The 27,150-nt window shown below is 41.9% G+C and overlaps 1 protein-coding gene across 4 annotated transcripts in view; it reads right to left on the bottom strand.

Moving 5' to 3' along the window:
• Positions 1–23,707, bottom strand: part of CRYL1 (crystallin lambda 1) — a 66,680-nt gene extending 42,973 nt beyond the window's left edge. The window contains exons 1-4 of one of the 4 annotated variants that reach the window (XM_057399658.1): positions 23,680–23,707; positions 22,108–22,170; positions 18,379–18,486; positions 5,283–5,409 (exon numbers count right to left, since the gene is read on the bottom strand). In XM_057399658.1, the coding sequence (XP_057255641.1) occupies positions 5,283–5,409; positions 18,379–18,461 (210 nt within the window). In that variant the 5' untranslated portion in view covers positions 18,462–18,486; positions 22,108–22,170; positions 23,680–23,707. Of the gene's footprint in view, positions 1–5,282; positions 5,410–18,378; positions 18,487–19,080; positions 19,236–21,102; positions 21,254–22,107; positions 22,171–23,679 lie in introns of those variants that run through there. The other 3 variants (XM_057399657.1, XM_057399659.1, XM_057399656.1) reach the window with 3 other exon arrangements.
• Between the last annotated feature and the right edge of the window lie 3,443 nt (positions 23,708–27,150).

Raw genomic sequence — 27,150 nt, 5'->3', positions numbered from 1 at the left:
CCCTGACTTGGTAAAGTTTTTTTACAGTAAATCTTTGTGATCAGACTATTTCAAACCCTAAAACCAGGAAAAGATTTTTCTCAAAACCTCTGCAAAAACGGCAAGTCAGGTCACATGCTTAAAACGAGCTCCTTCAGAAGCCAAAACATTACTTCTGGTGCCTCAGGTCAGTTTTTAAGACAAGGAGGAAAATACCAGTCCTAAGGTTATATTTACCCAGTTGAAAGCAAATAGACCCATGTTTGTCCAGTGCCTGGAGCTGACCAGTGACCAGTCCAGAAGAAGCCATGTTACTGCAATGCTTGCACACTCTGCCTTCCAGCAGCTTCGTATTTACAGAGGTATGTCATTAATGCAAGCTTCCAAACCAGAATCTATGAGCTCAGGGCAGCTGAAGACATCTTCACCCACTGCTGTCGGCAGATATTCCCTCATTCCCAGTAGTAAAAACGTTTCTGAAAGCCATCAGGAAAGTAAGATGAAAGCTAGGGGTAGAAACTGGTACCAGACACAGACAAATTTTCATAACAGGAGACACCTATTGTCAAGGCTTCCAAGTCAATCCTGGGCTCCCCTTCTGAGGCACCACCATGGGAAGATACTGTTCTGAGGCAAAACTGTAAACACCTCAAGACCACAAGGTGTAAGTTACAAACTTAATTTCATGCCCTTGTCAGCCTGCTTTGTCCCACGCTACATTATGACTGACGGGTTCAGAGATCACCCCTCAGCTACCCTCTGCAGCCAGCTTCAACCAGCCCAGCCAGGCCTTGCACTCACCAAGGTACATGGCAGCTCAAGTGTCAAGAGTAAGATTTTACCAACAGTTAGTCATCTTATCCTCTGAGAGATAGTAAACATTATTATTCTTTTAGTAACTTGTTCCAAAGCAAAACATTTAAAAATATATGTTTTCATTTTACTAGCATTGTGCCAAGATGCCATACAAGTACTGGACTGATTTCTATTCAGTTTATATTCTTCAGGAACTAGACACACAACCACTCAAATATATTTTTAATAGTGAAAGGAGTACTACTGAGTTTAGTACTCAGTAGTTACATATAGACACAAGACAAAAATCATCATATATTTATGGAGGAAAGTTAAGAACACAGTATTAAGAAACATTTATCTCATCCACAATATTCCCATGCCAGGGACATTAAAATACAAATGCATCTATTAATTTGATGCCATGTGTCTTTGTGGAGTTTTCAGCTAACAGAAAAGTTGTTTCAGAATTAAAGCTTATAATGATGCAAGAAGTTTGCAGTGCATGTTCAACTAAATGCTATAGGTTATGCACTTCTAAGTAGCATAAAAAAGCTCTGAGAAGTGAAACTGGGCAAATACTCAGTTTTATAGTAAAAAAAAAACCCAGATCAATTTCCTTCTGAAGTTGATGCAAAGCACTAATCAAGACAAGTTACTTCATAAAAATGCTCAGGAGAAGGAATATGCACCAAGGTGTACCTTTTTTTAAAGGTTCTTGACATTACTGTTACAAATTTTCCCCTTACTCAATGCTTCTACTTATTTCTCACATCTTTTTCACTTTTATATCTTCACCAATGTAATTTAACAAGTTTCACTTTTTACTACTTCATCTCATTTGTTCTATATTATGTCCCATGAGAATGACATAGAAGGCAACTGTTCACAAAATTCATTCAAGGAGAGCAAATATGAAGGAAATTTTTACAGCTTGAAATAGATTTACTCTACATATGCCAAATTTGAAGAGAAGTTACGGTTTAACAAACTGAAATCCAGGGTAACGAAGTGCAGTTCTCATAGGAGTCTTTAACAAGTTAATCAGTAGGCTGTATCCTTCAGCAAGAAAACAAAGTCCTCTATATTCAACTAAGAGGAATGCAACTGATGTTTCATTTTTTAAGCAACTAAACATCAGAACACTTGCCCTCATAAATGACAATTAGTCGATTTTGTCCTTCCAGGTTCAAAGCTGCACTAGGCAATGTTTCTGAAGTTTAACACACTTTAGCCACAAAGTAGTATATTCATTGCTTAAATAATGCTGTGAGCCTAAGAATTAAGATTCTTTCATTTTCTCTTGAGAAGAGGGTGGAAAAGACTAGTTCAAGTAACTTGCCTATTTACATTGTATATTTGATAACACTTTGTATCAAACCAAAATTTGATGTGGTTTGAATCTGATGAGCTGATATGATGACCACCACCAGTGTTTCACAAGTATTTGTTACCCGAGCACAACTACTGCAGCTATTGAGTTTATTTTTATTTCTATACTAAACAACTACATGTTGAGATATCAAAAGGGCTAAGGGAACATAAAGTAGTATCAGAAAGCTTGAGTTACCCCAGGTAGACTGTTGCTATTCAGAGGCCATCAACACAATACTGCTGCCTTCAATACCTGAAGGGAACACAAAGATTCTCCTCAGAGGTCCATGCTGATAGGACGAAAGGCAAGAGACTCAAGATGCAGTAAGGGAAATTCCAATTAGATACTGGGTAAGAAGTCGCACAATGAGGGTAATCAAACATTGTAACAAGTTACCCAAAGAGACCAGAGCATTTATACTTGAGAAATATTCAAGGCTCAGCTGCACAAATAGTCCTGCAATGGGTTGGACCAAATGATTTCTTCCAACTCAAAATTACTTTGATTCTGAAACATTTGCTCGATGTCTGTTTCATTGATCAGCTGATGGAGAAAGGCAGGAGAGGATGCAGTCCCTGATTTAATCTGAAGTAGCATGCAAGGTCTTATTAAAAAAAACTTACTGCTGAAGTGGCTAATGGGAACAATAGCATACTAAAATTCAGTATGTCTGTTAGAGCAACAAGAACCAATAATTCCATTGCAGCTGTGCTCAGCTTCAAAAGAGGATAGAAAAATAAAAAGTGAGGATGATAAGGAGATGCAAAGTTGGTAGTTAGAAGGATCAGATCCTTACAGGTAGCATACAAAGTAAAGACACCATATAGACATACCAGGTAGTAAGAAACACTTGAAAGAGCAAAAGAAAACTGGCAGAAGTAAGAGAGTCTTCTGGAAGCAAGAAGGCAGCCTTCACAAAGTTGATATGATACCCAAATGAATGCTGCGATGTAGGATTGGCAGAAGTAAGAGAGTCTTCTGGAAGCAAGAAGGCAGCCTTCACAAAGTTGATATGATACCCAAATGAATGCTGTGATGTAGGATTGTTAATCTGTCAAAATAAGACAAAACAAAGGTGGTGGCACACACACAGACACCCCCACCCCTTCCTGCAATTTACAGGAGGAGTAATAAAAATTAAAATTTCCCCCTTCTTGGACAAGAATGCATAGGAACAAGAGAAGATCAATGTACAGAAGGATCTGGAACTCGAAAATACCCACTGAGCAGTGATTTTTTTTCAACTGATCTGTTTTGCCTTCTAATCCTTGCAGAAAACTGAAGCCTTGGTCTTGGGGCTCCCAGGGTCTATCTCAAATTGGAAGAAGCTGAAGAATTTACAGAACAGAGGAGAGTAGGATAAGGACCAAGGTACTGAAACATGCTTTGATACGGCTGAAATATCAAACACATTAACAATGACAAGAAACTACATACTTGAAGCAAAATTTAATGTACACTATTTTGGTACCAAAGTGCAGAAGAGTGGCAACCGTAACTCAACTTCAGGAAAGATCTCAACAATGAATCTGTAAGCCTTATGTCTATCAAGCAAGTTAAGGGAAAAGGGTAGCACTCAATGAGTTAAATGAGGAAGAATCAAAGCAACTTCTCAGATGGAAGTCCTGACTCAGACCTAATAGAATTCTCTCAAGGAAGCGGCAAGCACAGACACAGGAGTCACGTAGCTGATGCAGTTGGTGTGAATACCCAGAAATCTTGCAGCAAAAAAATAATAAAAGCTTTCAAGGAAGTCAACTGGTCACATGTGAGATAAAAGGTCCTTTCACAGACAGTAACTGGGAAAGAGATAGTAAGCACAAGGTAGGAAGAACAGTCGGTTCTTAGGCAGTGGAGAACGCTGACCAGTGTAGTTTTGTAGACATGTATGCTCTTTATTATATCCATTCATAACTGACCTGAAAGTTAGCTCGTAAAATTAAGCTGGTCATCATCACTACAACTGCAAACATTTGCAGAAGGATTTTACAGGACTGAGTGACTAGACAAGGAATTTGCAGATTAATCTCAGTAGAGATAGGCGATACCTCTGTGAAAACAATTACATGAACTGACAAGCTCTGAGCTCATTACTAATGAAACAGTAAGATATAGGATAACTGTAGATAGTGTCATGATCTGGAGAAAACGAACACAAAATAGTATACCACTGTAAAAGTCTATAGTGCATTCACACCTTGACTCCTCTGTGAGGTTTTCCACTGTCTCTCACTCCCTCTTGCTCCACTTCAACTTGGGGAGGAAGTAAAACTCTGGAAAACTGTCCTCTTCTAGTTCTATTTGTTATTAGGGATGCATTGCTGCTAAGCAGACTGTGAGAATTACAGCTCGAAACAGTATAAATTGTAAATTCTTGCATGCAGCACATATACACATATAGACAGTCAATGGTACAATATGTGGGGGACCACACAAAGTAGAAGATGCCAAGCCTAATGCAAATTCATTCATACCTTATCCCAGACATGGTCCCTGATTCACCTATTCCCTGAACTATGCACATTCCAGTGATCATACTAATGGTTAAGCAGCCATAGACTATCACGTCCACCAATTCAGCTTATGCCCTGTCCTAATTTTACTTAGCAGCACAGATTCCAGCCCTATACATCAAACCTGTTTTTAATACTCTAAAACGCCGAGATAACTGCTTTTGCCTATACTGCTCCGTTACGTTCAGAGCAGAAGTCACCCCTGAGCTCAGCCATGCTCCCTGCCTTCCCAACCTGGAGATAAAGAAACACATTTTAGTCCCAGCACTAGGGTGTGTGCTGCTCCCTAAGAGATAATCAATCCCCAGCAATGTCCTGCTTACCTCCCCCTCACTTTCATCTTTCTAACAGGTGCAGTCTTTGTTACGCATGGAGGTCAGCAATTCTCTCTCAGTTTAGCTGCCAGCCTCTTCTAACATAACCCAGAAGAAACTTGCACTGACTCCAGTAGGAAAGTGGCATGAACTCTCATGTCAAAATACTGGGTTCGAAAGAACTTTAACAAGCACAACTACCCTTGTGGGGTCAGGATGTTAAACTCTCCACTGCCCACTACTACACAACAGCACAGCTCTTGATCATCTTTCTAAACTGCCAGGAGTTGTCAAACCTTGGCTTACCTGAATGAAAGTAGCACCCTCTACTGCTGCCTTCAGGTCTGTACAGACGCTAATGAGAGCCAACTGCTGCTCCACACTCAAAGATCCTTTCAGGAATCCTGACTCTTCCAGGTCTTTCATTTGTTTGCTGGCAAAAACAAACACACATTTAAGTACTTGATCATTGTTAAACCACCGTTAATTTTTTAAAAAGCTTCTTAAAAAATCAGTAATACTATACTATTTGACACTGCATATATTTAATCTCAAAAATATAAATGTTAATTTCAGTCATTTTTCTTTGCTCTGTTCAAGCACAGGCAGCTCTAAGATCTACTCCTAGACCATGCCTGTCACCACCTCAAACTTGTTTTCACTGGTGAAAGATCAGCAAGAATTTTTCTACTCATATTTAATGCCAAGAGAGGTCCCTTTAATATACCTCATCTAGTTTTACAAACAGGTTTCTTTCATTATGAAGCCTTGCTGCAGGAACACTGTCTGACTGTACAGAAAGAAATACATTCCATACATCCAAAAGTCCTTCCTAAGAAATCCATACCACTATATGGGTATTGACTACAGAGCAAGTGTCAAAAATTTCAGGTAGTTACTAAATAGAGTGGCCAAAGCTCGAAACGAATGTTCAAGTACACACCATTGCTGGGGTGGACATGCCACCTTCTCAAAGTCTCTACAGTTTGAAATCCTCCAACGTCCAGAGCAAGCAAGCTATTTTCAAAACTGTTAAAAGTCACCTAGAGGAGTAATTTCCATAGAAACTGAAGTGGGATTAAACTGTTAGATCACAATCAACCTAAAACTATTCAATGTAGCCATTATCATAGTTAATTCTGTCAGTTACCTCAAGCCAGAATTCCTCTGAGCCTTTGGTTATTATTCAGCAAAAATTGTTCATCCTGAAGAGAGGAGGAGGAAATTGAGCTAATGATTAACAGCAGGAGAAAAATTAAATAATCCTTTCTTCTCCCTAACAACCTAGTTCTGAAGTGTTGGCTATTTCTGGATGCCTTTTTATGTGATAAATAAATTGAACCTGCCACAATTGGCAGGTGGCCAAGCTGTAGGAAACGGAGAAGCTGTACAGTCTGGAAACTGTATTTTGTACCACAGAAATCACTGAATACAAAAACAGCCTGTGAACCATCATATATACGTTTCTTAAGTGACTGTGGCACACACAAGAGTCTTCATTAGGGGCTTTACAGAACAATATGTGTGATTTACAGAGGCCCAGATGATCTCCATTACCAGCCACATCCACCCAGGCCCCTCCACGTACCCAGGCAGTAACACTGGATCAATTTTTGTACCTAGGAGGCTGGAACCCATGTTTGTCACCATCTACAGCAGCCAGACACCTTCCTTAGTCCTTCTGAAGCAGGACAGGCAGCCAGCCAGAGGGTCAGGATAATGTCAGTCCCAGGGTCAGGATAACATCAGCCCCATACCGCTTCTCCAGTCAAACTCCAACACTTACAGCCTGGGGCAGCATTTCCTCACCCCTTGTCAATGACAGGGCTGCAGCCACCAGCAATCCTGAACACACCAGGCAGGGAGCAACTGGAGCCCAGTTCTCAGTCCCTTTATGAAATTGTATGAGTTTTCATCTATATTTATCAATTCCTGAGGTGAGCAGCTGCAGAGATGACGCCTTCAACCCCGGAGCGGGGGGAAGCTCAGCGTTCAGGAGCCTCAATTCAAAGCGGCGAGAGCCACCGAGGGAGCCTCAAGGACTCCCCAGGCCTTGCCCAGGAGCCGGCAGCTCCGCAGAGGCGAGCGGGGACTCGCAGGGGGCGGTGCCAGGAGGGACGGCACCTGCCATGAGCGGGTAAAAAACCGCCCCAGGGAGCGAAGGAACAGGGCGAGTCACGGCAGTCAGGGCGTGGAGGGGCCACGGCACTTTGCGCGGGCAGGCGGGCGCTCCCAAGGTGACCAGGGCCCGGTCCGGGAGGTACCGGCGGTGGCAGCGTCGGCACCAGACAGAGCCGATGAGAGGGGAGGCTGCAGCGCAGAGCTCGGGGTGTAGAGAGTGCCTGCACTGGTCTGGTGAGGGGAGGGTGCACAATGGGCAGGGCTGCACTCGGTGCTCCCTGGTGGAGGTCCTCCTGCAGCAGGGGCTGAGCTGCGGGACGCTGTCAATAGGCTGAAAGGTGTCAGGGAAGCTGAGAGGAAGCAGCACTGCTTGCTCCAGGCCCAAACTGTGCAGGGGCCACAAGCGGCCATTGTAGCTCATGGAGGAAAGAAGGGCATTAACCCGGGAAGCTGGGAAGTAGTAACAGGAAAAAAAAAAAAAAAGGAGGAAGAGGATAATTAAAAGCAAGGGGCTTTGCAGTTCTGCAGGGGGCTAAGGAGGAAACACACACCTCACCATACGAACAGCCAGCTCATGCACCAGTAAAGAGGATCACTAGTGGTGCCACCAGTAAAAAGCAGCCATAGTAGTCGTAGTAGACATAGTAGTAGGGGACTCTACTTTAAAAGGCACAGAGGCACCTGTTGGCCTGACCCAGTCTCAAGGGAGGTGTGTTGCCTAACAGGAGCTTGGATCAGGGATGTTGCTGAGAGGCTGCGTGGCTTAGTAAGTCCCACTGACTATTACCCACTTCTATTGATCCATGTGGGTGCTAGCGATACAGATAACAGTAGCTCAGAGAACATTAAGGACTACAGAGCCCTGGGAGAGATGATTAGGGGCTCTGGAGCTCAGACAATCTTTTCATCAATTCTCCAGGATAAAGGGGAGTACCTTAAAAAGCCTAGACAGATTTGGCAAGTTAATAAATGGTTATAACAGTGGTGCTGCCATCATGGGTTTGGGTATTTAGAACATGGGACTCTATTTGGGAGGCCAGGTTTACTGGAGACTGGTGGAGGTGGAGGAGCTGTTTTGGTAGGAGGCTTGCCAGACTGGTCAAGAAGGCTTTAAACTAGATGTGTTGGGGGAGGGGGACATCATTCCAGTCAGTTGCCAGCACCTATAATAAATGCTTGGAGTGATGCAGAGCTATTTCAGCTGCTCCAGCCAATGAGTCAGCTTCACCTGGAGCTCAGCTCAGATGCCTCTATACAAATGCCCATAGTATGGGGAATAAACGAGGAATTAGAGATGTGTGCATGTCTACAGGGATATGATATAATTGGTATCACAGAAATATGGTGGGATGGCTCCTGTGACTGAAGTGTTGGAACGGAAGGTTTCCTCTTTAGGAAAGACAAGCCTGGCAGATGGGGAGGGGGACTTGCTATTTGTCAGTAACAGGCTGGAGAGTATGGAACTCTGGGGACCGGTGATCAGTTAACAGAGAATTTGTGGGTCAGGGTCAAAGGGAGAACAGCAATGGGGGACATTATTGTGGGGATCTGTTACAGACTGCCTGATCAAGAGGACTATATGGATGAAGCGCTCGATAGATAGGAGCAGCCTCATTCTTGCAGGCCTTGTCCTCATGGGGGACTTCAACCACCCTGATATCTATTGGAGGGATGGTACAGCCTGGGACAAGCAATCCAGGAGGTTCCTCAATTGTGTGGAAGACAACTTGCTCTTGCAAATAATAGAGGAGCCAACAAGGAGAGGTACCATGCTTGACCTCGTGCTCACCAACAGGGAGGGTCTGGTTGGAAATGTGATACTCCAGGGCAGCCTCAGCTGTAGTGATCATGAGATGGTCGAGTTCAGGACCTCCTCAGGACAGTGAGAAGAGTGTGCAGCAAGCTCACTGCCCTGGACTTCAAGAGAGCAGACTCTGGCCTCTTCAGGAACCTGCTTAGGAAGGTTCCATGGGATATAGCCCTAGAGGGCAGGGGGGCCCAAGACTGTTGGTTGATATTCAAGAATCACCTGCTGCAAGCTCAGGAGTGTTGCATCCCAACTAGAAGGAAGTGTAGCAGGAGGACCAGGAGACCTCCTTGGATGGATAAGGAGCTGCTGAGGAAACTCAGAGGGAAAAAAAGAGGCTTATAAAAGGTGGAAGCAAGGACAAGGACAGGCGGCCTGGGAAGGATACAATGATGTTGTCCAGGAAGCCAGAGACCAGTTAAGAAAGCTAAGACCCAGTTACAATTAAATTTGGCAAGGGATGTGAAAGAACAGGAAGGGATTCTACGGGTATGTAGCAAATAAAAGACAGACTGGGGACAACATGGGCCCCTTCCGGAAGCTATCAGGAGAACTAGCTACATGGGATTTGGAGAAGGCTGAGGTTTTTAATGACTTCTGTGCTTCAGTCTTCACTGGCAAAGGCTCTGACCGCACCACCCAAGTCTTGGAAGGCAGAGGCAGGGACTGTGAGAATGAAGACCTTAGGCCCACTGTAGGAGAGGATCTGGTTAAAGACCATCTTAAGAACCTGAATGTGCACAAGTCCATGGGACCTGATGAAATCCATCTGCGGGTCCTGAAGGAGCTGGCAAATGAAGTTGCTAAGCCATTGTCTGTCATATTTGAAAAATCATGGCAGTCAGTTGAAGTTCCTGATGACTGGAAATAGGGAGATATAACCCCTATTTTCAAGAAGGGAAAATGGATGACCCAGGGTACTACGGACCAGTCAGTCTCACCTCTGTGACTTGCAAAATCTTGGAGCAAATTCTCCTGGAAGGCATGCTAAGGCACATGAAAAAGAACAAGTTGCTTGGTGACAGGCAGCATGGCTTCACTAAGGGGAAATCCTGCCTGACCCATTTGCTGGCCTTCTGTGGAACTGATGGACAGGGGTAGAGCAGTTGATGTCATTTACCTGGACTTGTGCAAAGTGTTCAACACTGTCCCACACGATATCCTTGTCTCTAAATTGGAGAGACATCAATTTGATAGATGGACCAGTCAGTGGATAAAGAACTGGCTGGATGGCAGCTCAGTGTCCAGCTGGAGACCAGTAATGAGTGGTGTCCCTTAAGGGATCAGTGTTGGACCGGTCTTGTTGAACATCTTTGTTACTGACATGGACAGTGGGATTGAGTGCGCCCTCAGCAAGTCTGCTGATGACACCAAGCTGTGTGGTTCAGTTGACACGCTGGAGGAAAAGAATACGATCCAGAGGGACCTTGACACGCTTGTGAGGTGGGCTGATGCCAGCCTCATGAAGTTTAAGCAAGCCAAGTGCAGCAAGGTTCTGCACCTGTGCTGGGGCAATCCCAGACACAGATACAGGTTGCACACAGAAGAGATTCAGAGCAGTCCTGTGGAGAAGGACTTGGGGGTGTTGGTCGATGAGAAAATGAACATGAGCCGGCTTCAGTGTGCACTCGCAGCCCAGAAAGCTAACTATATCCTGGGCTGCATCAGATGGAGTGTGACCAGCAGGTTGAAAGAGGCGACCCTGCCCCTCTACTCTACTCTCATAAGACCTCACTTGGAGTATTGTGTACAGTTCTGCTGTCCTCAGCGTAAGAAGGACATGGAACTGTTGGAACAAGTCCAGAAGGGGGCCATGATAGGCTGAGAAAGTTGGGGCTGTTCAGCCTGGAGAAGAGAAGGCTGTGTGGAGACCTCACAGCAGCCTTCCAGTATCTGAAGTGGGCCTATAGGGATTCTGGGGAGGGACTCTTCATTAGGAACTGTAGTGGTAGGACAAGGGGTAATGGGCTAAAACTTAAACAGGGGAAGTTTAGATTGGATATAAGGAAGAAGTTCTTTACTGTGAGGGTGGTGAGGCACTGGATTGGGTTGCTCAAGGAAGTTGTGAATGCTCCATCCCTGGCAGTGTTCAAACCCAAGCTGGACAGAGCCTTGGGTGACATAGTTTAGTGGGAGATGTCCCTGCCCATGCCAGGGGGGTTGGAAGTCGATGATCTTAAGATCATTTCCAACCCTAACTATTCTATGATTCTAAGATTCTGTATTATTCAAGCAGCTTTTTAAATTAAAAGGGAGAAGAATGTAGATCACACTGCCTCATTTTCTAGCAACTCCTGCTGAGCAAAGCGTGAGAACGCACTCAAACTTTGTCAAACCATCCTTTTATTTAGAGCTTTTCCTTGTCAACAAGTATTGAGTCCGCAGATCAAATAAAAATATTACGCTTCCTCCTCTAGAATTCCTTAAACAAAACAAGTGGGCTTCATCGTGCATACTCCGTCAAGAGACACATCTGAGACAATCATCTTCAGCTCTCTTAGAGAAGGGAGAACTAAGTGTTTCAGGTGTGTCTGTCTGACAATTTTTAGGCATCCAAGTATGCAATAACATTTTATAATGGCAGTAAATGAGACACTGAGATCACAGTAATCTAAGCCAAATATGAAAATTTACAGGAATTTATTTAAAACCAATCCAATTCCTAATTAACTATATAGAAGCTAAGTCACACCTCAGCATCAGATCTTCAGCTTGAACTGGCTTACCAAATCTACCATTAACTTCCAAAGAATGAGAATTTTACTTCAGCATACATGTAGTTGTGTTCCTGCCCAAATTCAGCATATTCTTGCTCATAAGTTGTATATTCCTTTAAAAAATAAAAAAAATTCAAGTTTGAAGAGACCACAATAGAACTACTTCTTTCTTTGAAAAAGAGGGTGAAAATGTTCCTCTGTAATACTACATTTGTCTCATCCTCCCTGGTCCTCTGAAATTTCAGCCTGTGATTGCTAATGGAAGGATTCAAAAATGCGAGAGACATAGACCAAGAAATTTAGCTTTTATTTTTCTTCCACAAGCTCTTACAGAAGTTTGCAGCACCCATCTCTTGTTTCATGCCTTTCCTCCTCTGCCAATGATGATAATTCTGTCACTTGTGCTTCTCTGTCATTAGCAATTACACACTACACTGAGTACTAAGAACGCCATTTCTTAACCTGCAAAACCACTGGACTGATTTTTTCCCCTCCCAAACAAAATTCTTCACATCAGCCATTTATTTAATTCAGTATGTTTATTTAAAGCATGGAATAAGGAATACATGCATTACTTCAATTTTGGCCTTCCCTCCCAGGGAATTTTCTCCTTTGTCTCCCTTTGCCAATATATTTACTGACATTTTAGTTGCTTTAGTCAACAAATGAATTTTAAGTCTTCCAAATGCTAAGCCCTCTTTATATTCCCTTTATATTGCTCACAAAAGTGTGGCAAAGGAAGTCCCCTGATATTTATCATACATTTAGGCACTAGCCAGGCCTGCTGGTATATACAGCAGTGCACCACTGACATCTGCTGGGTGACTTTTCATTCAAGGCAGCCTGGATTTCAGGGTGATCATCCCCGAGGATGACCACAGACAGAGGTCATTGCAGCCATGGGCACAGCACACACCACAGGACTTTGCTCTGCAGTTATATCATGTGCACAGCTTGAAGAGTTTGACTCAGTACTTGTGAGGTCTTTGGAGAATTTCCATAAGAAAATACTACTTCCTTTTAGAGCCCACACTTGGTCTACCTGCAGTTTTACTGTTGTACCTGGCTGCCTATGTCAACATTACTCTGGGAACTGAGCCAATATTTGCTTCAAGATAAGGCACCCAACCTCTAGTAACACCCCTGATCACATAAACTGCCTAGAATGCTCCTGATTACTACTCCTACCCTAAGTGTCTTTACAGAAGGACCTTGCAAGTGATGCTAACACTTAAGCCATCTTGTTCATACCCCACTGCCTCACATTTATCCATTGTTACTACTGGGCAGTTACAGTATTCAGCACACACTGTTGCAACAAGCAAATACCTGCAAGATTAAAGACCACTTAATCATAAACATACTATCAAAACTAGTAAGGCGAAGGGGGGGAAGGGGTAAGGAAAGACAACACCAACCACCACTACCCAAAGACTAGCACCATTAACTAGTCATGGCACTACCATCTAGTGCTGTCTGATGAGAGGGTAGTTGGCACGGGAAAAAAAACAAAGCAAAACGACCAAACAGAACATCACTGGTCCCATCTATCTAGCATGAGACACAATAGATCAAGTGGCCAACTGAGAGCCCCTAACACTGGGACAAGCTCACTGTCCACACATGAAATGGCCAAATAGTAAGCCGCTAATACCGAGTTGCAGTTAGCTGCCTGAAAGCCATTATCAGCCACTTTCCCTCTTCCTGCCTCCCCCAGACTAAAGGTAAGCACAAAACAGACCACCAGGGAAGAGTTATTACATGTTATGTCTTCATAAGACTGCAGTACAAGTTGGACCACAAAAGTATGTATGTTTCTATCCAGACAAGAGAGATCCAAAGCTGTCGAATACTTCATCCATAGGTTTGGCAGTATATTAAAGACGGATGGTACACATCTGCCTTTGACACAGTTTTGAAGAGGCACAAAGCAAAGGACTACAGTGTAAGAGCATGGTGGTGCACAAAAGCAAATCAAAATTCTGGTATCTCCTGAAGTTATCATACAAACTGCTTTCCAGCCATGGCACTCTCAGGGTGTTAATTTTGCTTGTTTAAGTTTAGCTTCAAGATGGAAATTTTCACCAAACCCAAAGTAGGCCTACCGAAAACAGAGACCCACCATTCACATCTTTGCTTCTAACCATGCCAACCCAGCCTGAAACTTGGGTCTCCCAGAGTCACAGATACACTGGCTGAAAGGGGCCCTGGAAAGTCTCAAGTCCAACTTCTTATACCTGCAGACATACTGCTAACACCACATTCAGTTAGCCTTGGTTTTGCGTAGCCAAGCCTTGAAAGCCTTCACGGATGGACATTTATACAGCTTTTTGGACAATCTGTTACTTCTGTATACCAGGCAAATGTCAACAACATAGCTGTTCTCAAAACACAGCCTCTGCAATTACAAAGATCAGTCATATCTAAATCATATATCCTAGCTGCCCAGGGGACTGGCCCCCATAGAGGAATAAGGTGAAAAGACAACACTTCCCTTTGGAGGTGTTTTCAACTACAGAATGGCCAGGCAGAACCTTTTGAGAGACAGAATATATCCCCTTCCAAAGCTTATCAATACATTCTCTAGTTAATTCTGCAAATGAATCAATTTCACCTAGCTAGTCACACTTTTCAAGGGGAAGAGTGGGGAAGGAGAGCAAAGAAAAACTGAAAAGGCAGAATCAAGCCCATGATTTAGCACAAGCCTGATGCATCAGTGTCAGGCACTCAATACCAAAACACACTTTTAAAAGAATCATATAGTTAGAAGTTTTCCCCTCAAATGAGATATATAAAACTATCAAGGAAGACTTCAGTTAAGCTTCATTTTGCCCTTGATATGAGTATAGTATTGATACAATACAGAACAGAGACTGGAAGAGAAAGCCAGCTTGGGAAAGTATCTAGCCACATAGCCATGGAACATTCCACATGAAAAGGCGGCAAAGCCTGCATCACTGCACTCCTCATGCTACAAAACCAATCCAGTAAACTGTTCCCCTTTTCATACACACAAGGCATAAGAGGGCACCAGACTGCAAGAAGTAATATACATTCTAACATCTTTTCTGGAGACTAGTCTCCTCCTGAAAACAGAAAGACAATGAACTTGTGTTACAGGGGAAAGTCATTCAAAAGTCTGGCTATAAAGAGAGTCAGGGTTTATTTCCTTGGCCTTGTGACCTGCCATATATCAGGCACTCTGTTACAAGTTCCAGATCCCCATTTACAACAGTACAGAATTCTTAAAGTACTTCACGTGGCCAGGGGTAGGACAGGGGAATGCACTTCTTCCAGCTCCCACATCTTGTTCAGTTTTCATAGCAACTGTGCTTCTGCAACACGGAAAAGTTGACATTGCTTACTGCGATACTGCACTATCTATCAAGTTCAATATTATTTATGGCTAAATTAATTATCAATGAAGAGAGGAAGTACGACATTTTGATCTCAAGACTGCTTGGCTCCAGGTGTTTAAAGGTCCAACATCTTTGAACCATGCAGAGGACCAGTTTATAGTCAGATAAAGCTGACAAACAAGTAATTCTCACTGAACAGCCTCACTTTTACTTTAGATTCAGTACCATGCACCAAGATCTGCTATGTTGTTTTTTAATAAAATCATCTATAGCTTTATGCATATAATTGTTTGTGATTTTAGATATTAAAATCAGTCACTTGCTCCTGTATCCTGGAAGAGATAAAGTTTTGTATCTAAGTAAATACCATATATAACCAATATCTACTAGAACAAAAATCACAGAATACATGTGCAAATATCCAAGTTTTAGTGTCCTCTTCAACCAAACTTTCCCCCCTTGCAAGTTTTTCGTTATGTGTGCAAAAACTGTTCTATATAAAACATGAACCAGTTACATAGGGGGAGATATACAGCATTTCCACTGGAATTTATGAATCTTTATCAGCAGCATAATTATGTTTACAACAGTAGCACACTAACTATTTGAAAAAAGTTTACATATTACAAGAATCGCAAAAGTTTTCTTGGGGGCATGCACTAAAGTTTTTCTACATCCTTTTAGAATTATTTTCAGGAATAGGGTATTACTTGCTTTTCTAATTCTCGTTATTTCAAAGTTTAGCAATCTTCCACTCAAACCAGAATCACACTGACTCAAAAGACAGCATACTGGACACGAGTTACGTTTTCCAAGGCAGGTTACTACAGCACGTATTCAGTAGGTCAACTGTAGCATAAAGCTGTTCATAAGTGCTTCTTCGGAACATAAGGTTGTTCCATTAGAGCAGACACTGGTTAATAATGCCACTGGTACACCCAGTTCAGTCCAACGTGCGGCTGTTTCATGTGTCAGGGCACTGACTGGCATGTGTCTGTCAACAGGTAGACAGGTGGTAAATCCATCACACCATGTTAGGCCTTAGTAAACACACTCTCCCTTTCTTTCTGTATCTGGTTTACCGATACTGTGGATGCCCAATATATATTTCCTCTTGTTCCAGTTATTCCAAATCCCATGCTTTAATCTCAAGTATTTTTACCCATGACAAGCGTTTTGAATAAATTTACAGATATATTTCAGATTTTCCATACAGATACATGGAGGCTCTCCTGATGACTGCAGGTCCATCCCAGCCTCACTCAAGTCCTCTTCCAGGGCTACATACCACTGGCTACCTATCTACTGTTCTGAGAGAGTTGAACTCTTTAGGTTAATGAATCCTGAGGAGTTCTGAATTTATATAAAGGGCAATGAGTTACAAGTCAATGTGATAAAAGTTAATGACATAGAATATTTAATACATAAGTACCATTTCTGTCAAAGAAGTATCACCTCCTTTTAGAGGGGAATGTTGTTTACTAGTCAAATCTCACTTTTGTTTCATAAAGGGAAGATACAAATAGTCATCTCCACACTTCAGTTTCTTCTTAATATGTAGAGGATCTCCATACACTGAAAGTTCATGGACTGCAGTCTGGGGTGGTACAAATACTTTTCAATACAAAACCAAAAAACCAAAATAACCCACAAAAACCCTAAGCCTAAAAGCCTTCCTTAACGTACTAGCTATTTGAAGGGAAAAAAGAAAGCAAATCCCAGCAAGTCCACAAAAGCAGCCACCAGCTGGCTTTGTCAGACTACTCCAAAGGCATTCCCCTGCCACTCTCTCCTGCAAGCCCTCATAACCTACTCAAGCTCCAGCTTTTACACAAGTATCATATTAGTAACTCAAAGGGATTTACTGCAGGTTGTGTGCAATGAAATCAGTGCAAAGAAGTTCAAATTTGACTGTATTTTGATAGATACAATGATTAAAACACTGGCTGACAAAACTGCATAGTATTTGCGTCACAAAACCTACATTATCCAGAACTAGGCTTTTAAACTAGTATGGTATCACAGCCAAGATACACAAGCTAATCGTAAGTTAAGAATACTTTAAGTAAAAGGCAAAACTTGCCTTGAACTCCTATAGGATAGCAAATGCAGGCATGGGCCAGTACAGACACACTCAAATAGCACTCTTCCCTCTTACACACAACACTTTATGCTTCACTTTTCCAAACTGAAACACTTGGAAGGCTGAAGTCCTAATTTTCCTATTAAAGAACAAAATGGAAGTGAGTGCTGTCTTTAGTAATGTAGACTGCAGAACTGCCCCCTCCACAGTGATCCAGAACCTCATCCTCACTGCCACTATTACAGTAAATCTGAAAAAAAACAAAAGTGTCTGTCATCTAGGTGAGTAACAGAAATTGTTGGTTTGACTAACACCTACTTAGAAAGAGAGGTGTGGGGGAAATAGATGATTTTAAAAATGGTCTCATGGGCATAAACCAGCTCTATTTCCAGGACCATCCTCAAGAAGGTGAACAGGACCAATGAGACGCTGTCCCTTCTAGCATAAGGAGTATGGGCCAAACAAAGCAGTCGAGGAGACAGGCTCAAAACAAAAGCAAATAGCTCTTCACCCAGTAAACAGTAAACCTGCAGAACACAAAGTCCTTTGGCATGGAGGATGCCAAAGGATTCACACAGGTTCAAGGGAAGGTTAAGAGAAATTCTTGGAAGAAATTTAGAGTTACTGAATACATAAACAACTTCAAGGCACTGAAGGTTGGGAAACAGGAGCAAGACTTGAACTTGTAGCTCTGTCATGCAACAAAAACTTGTGACTTTAGCTACAGTGCCTCAGGCAACAGAGAAAAGGGCTGGAGAACTGTTGATCTGAACCAATGTGACTATTCTCATGTTGTCACCCTCAGATTTGTTCCTTCTAAAGAAGACTCCCAGCCTTTCCTATAACTGATCACCTTTAGCAACTTGTTCTTCTAGGACCCAAAAAATACTAGTTAAGAACTAAAAAAATTCTAGTTATAGAATACCCATAACTGTAGCAGGGCTTCTCAATAATCCACAGTAACCTACGTGCACTTTGAAGGAGTCCTTGCTGTCTTTCCACGTACAAACTTTTCTGTTCATGTATTTTAAGCTTAGCCTATAGATTAACTAATCATGGTAAATATTGTTTCAAGAATTTGGATTTAAACTTAAAACTCCTATATCATTAAGAATTAAAGTGCTCTTCAGAACTGTCATTGAGAGATACGGGAATACAGTTCTGATCTTAACAGGACCTGTATTTCAAAGTTAAAGCCTTCTTCAAAGATTACAATCTCTGCTCCCTTAAATACTAAGAGATGACTGTTTATCCATAATCACAGAAATCCCCCAGTTTCATTACAATCCCAGTCATTTCAAGCCAGGTGACCTACCGAATATTTTCCAGTGCGCTTGTTAGCTGCTGTTGTGCAACATCATAAAGTTTCACCTTGAAGCCTCCAGCAGCAAACACCATGGCCCAGCTGCGACCGATGAGTCCACTGAAAAGACAATAAATATCAGCCAATTAATAAAGAAGCATTTATTTTGAGGAATGAGGTCTTACAAACGTTGCAAAGAGTACAGAGCTTGGACTCTTCAATAACCGATTAAAAGAGTGGTTACATGCTGATAAGAAACAACTAACAGAAATATCCTTTGCTAGCTGTGTAGCAGCTTCTCTGAGAGCCAGGAGAAAGATAATGGGGAAAAAAAAATCCAAATAAAATAGAAAAAGGACAGCAGAATTCAAATAGTAGGAACTACTACTTTGGGACACTGGACTCGAGTATCAATACTTTTGGCAGCTACAAACTTAACTTGGAATTAGTGCATAAAATTACACTAAAAAAGATTTTTTAAAAAACCCAAAACTAATTTGTTCAGTTCATAGTCTGAAGACAGACAGCAGCCTAGTGGTCCAAGAGTTCAGGTTTCTGCTTCAGAGCTGATCAGAAAAAACTGAGACCCAGCTACTGAAGTTGTGGGTGCTCAGCAATTCAGGAAGCATGCGAATTATCATAAGCATGTGAAAAATGGAGGGAAGAAAAAAGGCAAACAACCAAACATGGGTTTGATACTACTTTTCCACCTACCCTCCTGTAGCACTACATTTATTTTTAGATGAAGCACTCTTATCATGCTGGAAACACACAGGAACAACCTGCTTATGTCCCCACACCTTTTGACGAAGTCCCATTACTGAGAAACACAGAGAAGAAATTTGAAGGGACTGACAATTTTATCATGTCTCTCAAAGCAATGCAGGTTTTAACTTAGGATTTATAGCAGGTGCAGTCTTTTCAAACTGATGCACAGTGTCGTAAGCTTAAATAACCTGAGATTAAAAAAAAAATAAATAATTCCCTAACAGAGACAAAAGCAGAACTCCATACCAACAGTGGGGGTTTAATAATTACATGCATTTCCTGTCATTTCCAAAATAATTGTATTTGCAGTATTAAACTTAAGCAATCTCTGGCAACTGGAAAATGCAATGCCACTAGGGCATTGATAAAGGATTAAAAGGGGAGCAAAAGTCAGAGATAAAGCAGTAGGGCAGATGACAGAAGAAGGAAGAGAAAACAGGAACATATTCAGCCTTTGGTTTACATATTAAAAAAAAGAAAGAACAAACCAGGAAGTTTTAGGAAACAGCAGGAATCAGTGGAAATAACTGGGACAAAAAAAAAAAAAAGGAACTTTGCATTTAGTTTTGAGCGGGCAGTAAGTTCTCACTTGATACTTCTCATTTAAAAGAAAAAACACAATCTCACTTTACTAAGCCCACACCTCAGCAGTTCTCAGGCAAGCTACTAACAAACATGCTTATGAAAAAGGTAAAGTATTGTCAAGGTTTGTGAGCTACTGTAGCCTCCTAGCTAACAAGTATTTCTCAAATAAAAGTACTTGGATCACTTAAACCTTAACAAGCATATCTGAGCTACCACTGTCTTTATAAATTAGCACAATCTCTCAAATTGCACTTTTAAATTAAGTTTCCTTAAATTGATAAGGTTTGATTAAAAATATTTCTAAAATTCTATTTATTTTTTTAATTTAATAATATTTCTGTTGAGCTACAGAGTAAGTCAATGATACATATCAGGCCTGCACTGTTACTCCAGTGTACAGCAACACTACGACCTGGTATTAGTATATCTGACTCCAAGACAGTGCTTTTTGACACTTTAAACACTGTAATTTTGGGTCCTGTGATGAAGTACTAACAATCAGATCTGGTCACACAACTTTTGCAGGTGCTACCAGAAAGAGTTGCTCTGCCTTCAGTGTGATTGTGCCACAGCAGGCACAGCAAGTGAGAGCCAAGCCCTCTCGACCCTTCGCACACCGACTGCGCTCCCCGGCTCCACCGTCACATGAGGGCACCAAGACACGTGTCCTGAGACCTCAACTGGTCTTGCTAATAAACGGAGAGCATGCTTCTAGCATCAAGTTACAGTGGTGTGTTGAGGGACTGTTACTGTCTGGCCCATGTTTTCTCTCCCACCAGATTACTGATCAAATAAAGAACTTCGGGTTTAGCTCAAGAAGACAAAACAATGCATTCCTACACAAGTCAGAAACACTGCTGTCAATAAAGTATAGTGCAGGAGTTTTGACATAGGTGACAAACAGGATCTTAAAGCTATTATTGGATTTCTGCACTCCCCTTGCACTTACACACACAAAACACTGCAATGAAAAAAGGCAGCAGTTTTTAATTGGCACAAAGCTGTCAGAGACTGAAGTAAAGACACCCTTGGGTGCATTCCTCCCATGGTTTCCGAACGCCAGCAGGAACCCGCACCTGGCCCGCCCTCCTCGCACTGCTCCCCCGCACCAGCGCTGCACACGCCGGACCCCACCGACTGCCCCGAGTTAGCACCTCGCCACCACAGCCGACGCCTGCAGCGGCCGCGGCAGCGCCCTACTTGCCACGCTGAGGCGGCGAGCCCACCCCAGGCAGGCCGGACTTCGCCTGGACGGCGCCCCAGCTCCTTCGCACGTCCCCGGGCATTCGTTCGCAGATCCCCCAGGGGCCAAGCCGAGCTGGCTGCTCCTCCCCTGGGGACTGCACCTACCCGTGGAAGGGGAGAGGAAAGGAGGGGCTTTACCTGCCGATGATCGCAACTTGTCCGGGCTCCATGCCTGCGGGTCCGGGAGGTGCACGGCCGACACAGCACCACAGGAACTAGCGCTGCCTCACTGCGCGCGCGCCAGCCCCCACACACGGCTCCCGCCATGTCATAGCTGCCCCCATTGGCTCCTGCTACGAGTGTTCCGATTGGCTGCTCGCCGCGCCCCTCAGCGGCCGCTCCTCAAGCCGCCTGGTGGCCTTCCCTTCCCTTCCCTGACGGGGAAAGAGTCCGCCCCGGTCGGGCCCCGCCCGGTACGCACCGGCGGCTCCACGCGGGTCGAGCTCCGTGCAGTTCGTACCCTCAGCAGGCTAGGCTTCTCTTCCTCACTGCTCCAACGCAGCACTTCTCACAGCTCGACGTGCCGGGAGCGCTGCTTTCGTTCCGTGTAAGGATGGGCCCTGCATGCTCACCTTCCAAGAGTTAGCAGGCGAAGGTGCTCACCTGCAAGACGAGCTGCCGAGGGCAGCTGCGCAGGGACAGAGGGCTGCCTGTTACACCCGCTCTGGAGTGGGACAGGCCAAGTTTGGGTAAAGGCCAAGGGTTTACGTGCCGCTAAAATGGATGGACCCCTATCGCCACATAATCAAAGGTGTTCCACTATCCCAATGAAACTGAAACACCTGGGAAAACTTGGGCCTTGGAATTCAGTCACCTTTGGAGATGCAAACACTCTGTCACACTTCGGCCAGAGACAGCACTAGAATACATCAAACGCTACTGCTCTCTGGTTTTTGATACATGAATTCCACATAAAGTTTCCAACACAGAATTCAAATTTCAAACTAATTCCACTTTTCACATTACGCAAAGCTATCTTATCCTTAAAAATACCTTCGTCTTGAATTCTGAATTTTTTTTTTTTGCTGTTTTGTTTTTTTGTACAAACACTCCCTAAAATTAGGCAAAAGTGTGACATTACAATGACAATATAATTCTTTCAGCTGCTGTACATCTACTGTTCCTGCTGGCATGCTGTGTTACTCTTTCTAATTTTGTGTGGCTCCTACTCATCTGCATATTGCTCTGTAATCGCGCTGGATATTCCTGAAAAGAGACAAAACTTATTATTTTAAATGCTTACTTGTTATCAAAAATTGTATTACTGTGCGTTTACTACAGCTGAGAAATACATGGCAAGATTTCTTGTGGTTTTGGCTTTCTGAAAATAATTAAGTTGAAAATTAACACATTTGTTCCCAGAATAAATGTTTCATGGTTACTGATGAAATTTGGTAAACCTTCACTTGTCTATCACCTCTCCTAGTTTTCAAGAAAACCATATAATAAAAGACCTAGCTAGTAACTTTATACATCCATCCTCCTCGCTAGCACTTTGCTAATTTTGACAGAGATGTCAAAAAATCTAAATTCCTAAAGACTCAATGGACAGCACATGGAAAACCAAACTAGTATCTCTGTGACTTCCCAACCTTATCACCACCCATGTAACTTGAGATCTGCCAGTAACTAGGAAATGTAGGCAGAGCAAAGTGAATGTAACTGGGCCGCAGGACAATTTAAGGAACTGGGACAAGAGTGTCATACCAGTACTGCTGCTTCCCTAGGCTAGTGCAGAAAGGGTTGTTTCAGGATTTTATCAACTTGGAATTTTGTTCCTTTGAACACTAATTCAAAATGGCGTAACTTGGCACATGTTACAAACACAAAGAGCTTTGTTTAGCCAAAGCGTAACTGAAGCAATCAATGGATCCTTACTTCGTGTACTCAAACTTTTACTTTAAAAAAAGTTCCTAGAACATAAAACTAAAGTCTCCTAGGCTTGGAAACATGGTTTTCAGAACAAGTTCACCACTACTCCCATTTGGAAGTACATTTGGAAGTCAGTTATTTTAATAGTCTTTGATCTCCCTAGATGTGTACTCATACCTCAAGTAATAGACTATTAGAGACAAAAGCTGTTAACAGATAGGCAATCAGAATCAGCAGAATTAAAAGCTCAGTTAAACTGTTCAGGAGGTGTCACTACAGGGCTTTGACATCTAATCACAGTTGTGATAATAGCAATTACAAGGGCCTTTAAGTCCTGTTGGTGAACAATACAAGAGGTCTGCAGCAATGAAATCTGAACTATATTATCAACCATATATTAGTGACAAAGCACATAGTTACTTCATTAGGTAATGACAGCAGCCATATTCCCCATTGTGATGAGTGGACACACTGATGAGTCCAAACTGAAGAGATCAGAAGTTTGCAAGAAGAAAGTAAAATATAAAGAATTAAATTCTCATAAAAACTTAAGGGAAGAAAATATATATATATATTAAAAAAAAAAAAAAAGCAAAGTTTCATTATTGTGTAACAGCGTAAGAGTTGTTAGGCCCAGTACTTGCAGCTTCTATGAATAAGGTAGAATGACTCTCCTCCCTCTTCCACAACTCTCACGGGAAGGCCACAAGGCACCCCAAGTTCAGAAACATCAACAACCTATAACCAACCAAATGGTGAAAGGTCCTGGACTCCATTAGAGAATGAGAGGTAGGGCTTGTACTGGCAGCAAGAGATGCCCTAGCGGAACAAATATGCACTCACCAGCATATATATTCTTTCTTCTAAGTCCAACAGCAGACTGTTGTAGGAGCAGACTGTTGAGAGCTGCAAAGTTGGTTCCTCCATGTTTTTAGTGTCTTTCTATTGAGCATGCTCCTCCACTACCCCACGTGAGGAGCTGAAATCTTCTACTGACTGGGGAGAGGAGGTGGGCTTACTGCAGGGGAGGAGCAGGATAGTATATAAGAGTCATGTAATAAACAGAGGGAAATGGCTAGTATTAATTGTGAGCCACAGGGAGGTGGAATATGAAGGAGACATGAATTCCCCCTTGCAGAAAATAAAGGTATTGCATGCTTCTAAAAACCAGTGTCTCCTAGCCTGAGCTTTTGACATGGGAAGAAAACAGAGGCATAGTTCACACTTGTTAAGCATTACACTGGTTTAATACATTACTTGCTCACTAGAGCAACCAGAAAGTACATTTCTTTTGTAATGGACTATGGTACATTGCTACTATGATCCTAATGGTTCAGAAAGCATAATGCTTTAAAATGATAGCTTTAATAACTTTGTTACTATTCTGTAGAGTTCTATCTAATGGTTTGCATACTGTAATTATAACTAGTGATATTAAAATTATGCCATAATTAAGACTATAATTTTAATTACTGCTAGTAATTCATGCAGTTTATTTAGGTAGTCTTTCACTACTGCAAATGGTCTGATGCAGATGCTACCAATATTGCTAAAATGCTGATTCTTAAAGAGGCTATCTGCAGAAATCAGAAAGTAAACAGTAGTAAAATGGATATTACAAAATCATGATTCAGCAAAGCTAGATGAAGTTATATCCTTTAATAGTAAAAATACCTGTTAACAAGATAATTTTGCTTTTGCAAATGTCTTCTAAACCCAAAATACAACATAAACATTATTCATATGTATTATTCATCATGAGGTTCTTCCATTAATTTTGTTTTCAAATTGTACATAAATTATTTACCTGCTTTACTGAATACAGACTATAGATCAAAATGATGTTTAGAGAACTATACTATTTTCTGCCTTTAGCACTGTTCTGAAGTAGTTTTTTAAAAACTTCCAATATAATTCTATAGTTTGCCTAATTAATTCATCATTAAAAACCTAACCCTGAAAACATTCTGAAACTTGTACTTAAAATTTCATCAAGAGTAGCTCTAGAAACTTTCTTTTCTAACTTGAACTCTTTTAATGTAATTTATATGTTTAGGCACACCAACTCAAAGATCACAAATATAAAACCAATTTTTAAATCTCCCAAAAGAGACAAAAGGTTTCTTTAAATTAGAAAACATTATTAATTTGGACAACTTTATGTTAAAAAAGTGCTAAGAGGTGTGTTTTTAAAAGCACATAAATAACAAGCTAATATATAAATATCGTAATACCCATGCTGTTCATACACTTGGTAACAGAGGAAAGTAATATGCAATATGGCTCTGTTGATGAGATAAATAAGCTCAGAGTATCAAGGCTCTAACATAAACCAGTCAGCAAAATAATAGAGTTGAAGTTTGAATTTTCAAGTATAGGAGGAGCATGATCTGAGGCTTTAATTTTTTTAATTTGAATTGTAACCATTAAGTTCAGTTACCTCTCAATTCTTACATTTTCAACTAAAAAAAAAAAAAAAGAAAATATTTTGAAAGATTAAGTATTAGGAAGGCTTTAATTTTAAATGTGTTCTGTATTGCTTTCCCTTCAGTAATTTTTAGAGGTATGCTGACAAGATGTTAGTTTCTCAGGGACTAGTTAAATGCAGCTTCACTGTTTGTGACAGTCAAGCTAACAGAAGGGTGACAGTAGAATATGATGAACAGCTGGTCAGTCCAGAATTCAATGCTAGAAAAATATTTTTTAAAGATTGTAATGGGAGAATTACTTTTCCAATTCAGAACATTTTCTAAAAACACCAATTCACGGCTGATCAGGTGAACAGTTCAACTGCCAGAGCAAGGGTAAGGTACACACTAACAGAGATTGTAACAGGCAGTCAGTGGCCAGTAACCCCTGAACCCAAGTTAGTAGGTCCTGGAACAGTTTGTCTGAGTCCTTATTTGCAGTGTTATTGATGGAAAAAAAAAACAGATGCACCATGCATTGAAAGGCAAAGTGATTTCTACTGTTTAAGAGTATAGCTTCATGGTCTCCTTAATGTGCCATAAGTTTTCACTACATTTACTGGATACGATACCTGATTTATTGAAAGGTAACTGCAGAAACACTTGATGAGATCTGCATTTTACTTCAATTGCACAAGCATGTAGCCTGATGCCAGTCAGAGGACTGAGAAGGTGGGAAAAGAATGGGACTGCTTCATGTAATGACAGTGCTGGCTTAATCCAAATTAAAATGATCAGGAATTCACAGCATACAACATTGCTTGGGCTGTATACTATTTTGGGGGGTTTGGTGTTTTGTTTTGGTTTTTTTTGGCAGCTTTGCATTCCAGGTTGCCTTCTGAATTTAGCCAAAACCAGTAAAGACATTAACATCATATGGGTTTCTCCCCGTAGCATGATCTTGTTAGAAGATGTCTTACAATCACAACCCATGAGTAAGGTCCCACATTGCCGCAAAGGATCCTGAGATTATTGGGGTTTGTTAAATCTTCATGCATTAAGGTCTATTTATACTTCATAGCACCAGGAAAACATACAAACAAAAACCACCTAGAATTTTAGATTGACACGGCCTTTGGAAACAAATAGAGTCTGATGAGACCCTCACAATGTTGCGAGGACATCAGAAGTAGTAGCTGGACTGAGAGGCCTAAGGAGCCAGGCCAGGGAGTCTTTCTAAGCTCCTGGCCCCTGGTACACACTCCGGCAGCGTGGGCAACATGTAGCATTGCCAGGGGCTGGACCTGGCCCTGGAGTTGACTGTCTCTGGCATCAAAATAGCCCATTATAGTGTTAGCTAATTATCATTCTCTCGAACAATTCCCAGTATATGGTCAGGGACCACTTCTAACAGCTGATTTGAATGTATACACCCATGTTTGGAGGGTAAGAAAGTCTGATGAAATGAACATGGTAAGATTCCAGTGGTGCCTCAGCACCATTTCATTTATAAGATAGATGCACTGTCTCCTTATCGTATCTCCATACCATAGTGCCTTCTTTCCACTGCTCTAGATAATTGGGCTGAAACATCAGAATATGCTAAGCACCAGTATGCCCACTGACAAGCTGGGTAGCAGAGCTAAGACTCTTGCTACAGAATTGTACCTGCTGCTCAGGTATATATGAATGTGACATATGATTGTCTGGGGACAATCAGAAAAATCTAAAAACCATAGGCTCAATCATATGTGAGGAGTTGCAGGCAAAAAAGGGGGCTAGAAATGTATATATATATTTCTTATGCTGGAGTTCATCAAGTAGCTCACCTGAATTTTTTCCCACCGTAAGTCTGTTATTCTGCAAAGTACTTGTAATCCAGAAATTTCAGGTATAATGATTCTCA

Source organism: Pezoporus wallicus, unplaced genomic scaffold (genome assembly GCF_028554395.1).
Source record: "Pezoporus wallicus isolate ANWC-B61680 ecotype Strahan unplaced genomic scaffold, APGP_CSIRO_Pwel_v1 scaffold_6446, whole genome shotgun sequence".
Lineage (NCBI taxonomy): Eukaryota > Metazoa > Chordata > Aves > Psittaciformes > Psittacidae > Pezoporus > Pezoporus wallicus.
The sequence above is the reverse complement of the archived record's forward strand: the minus strand, read 5'-3'. Positions and strand labels throughout refer to the sequence as shown.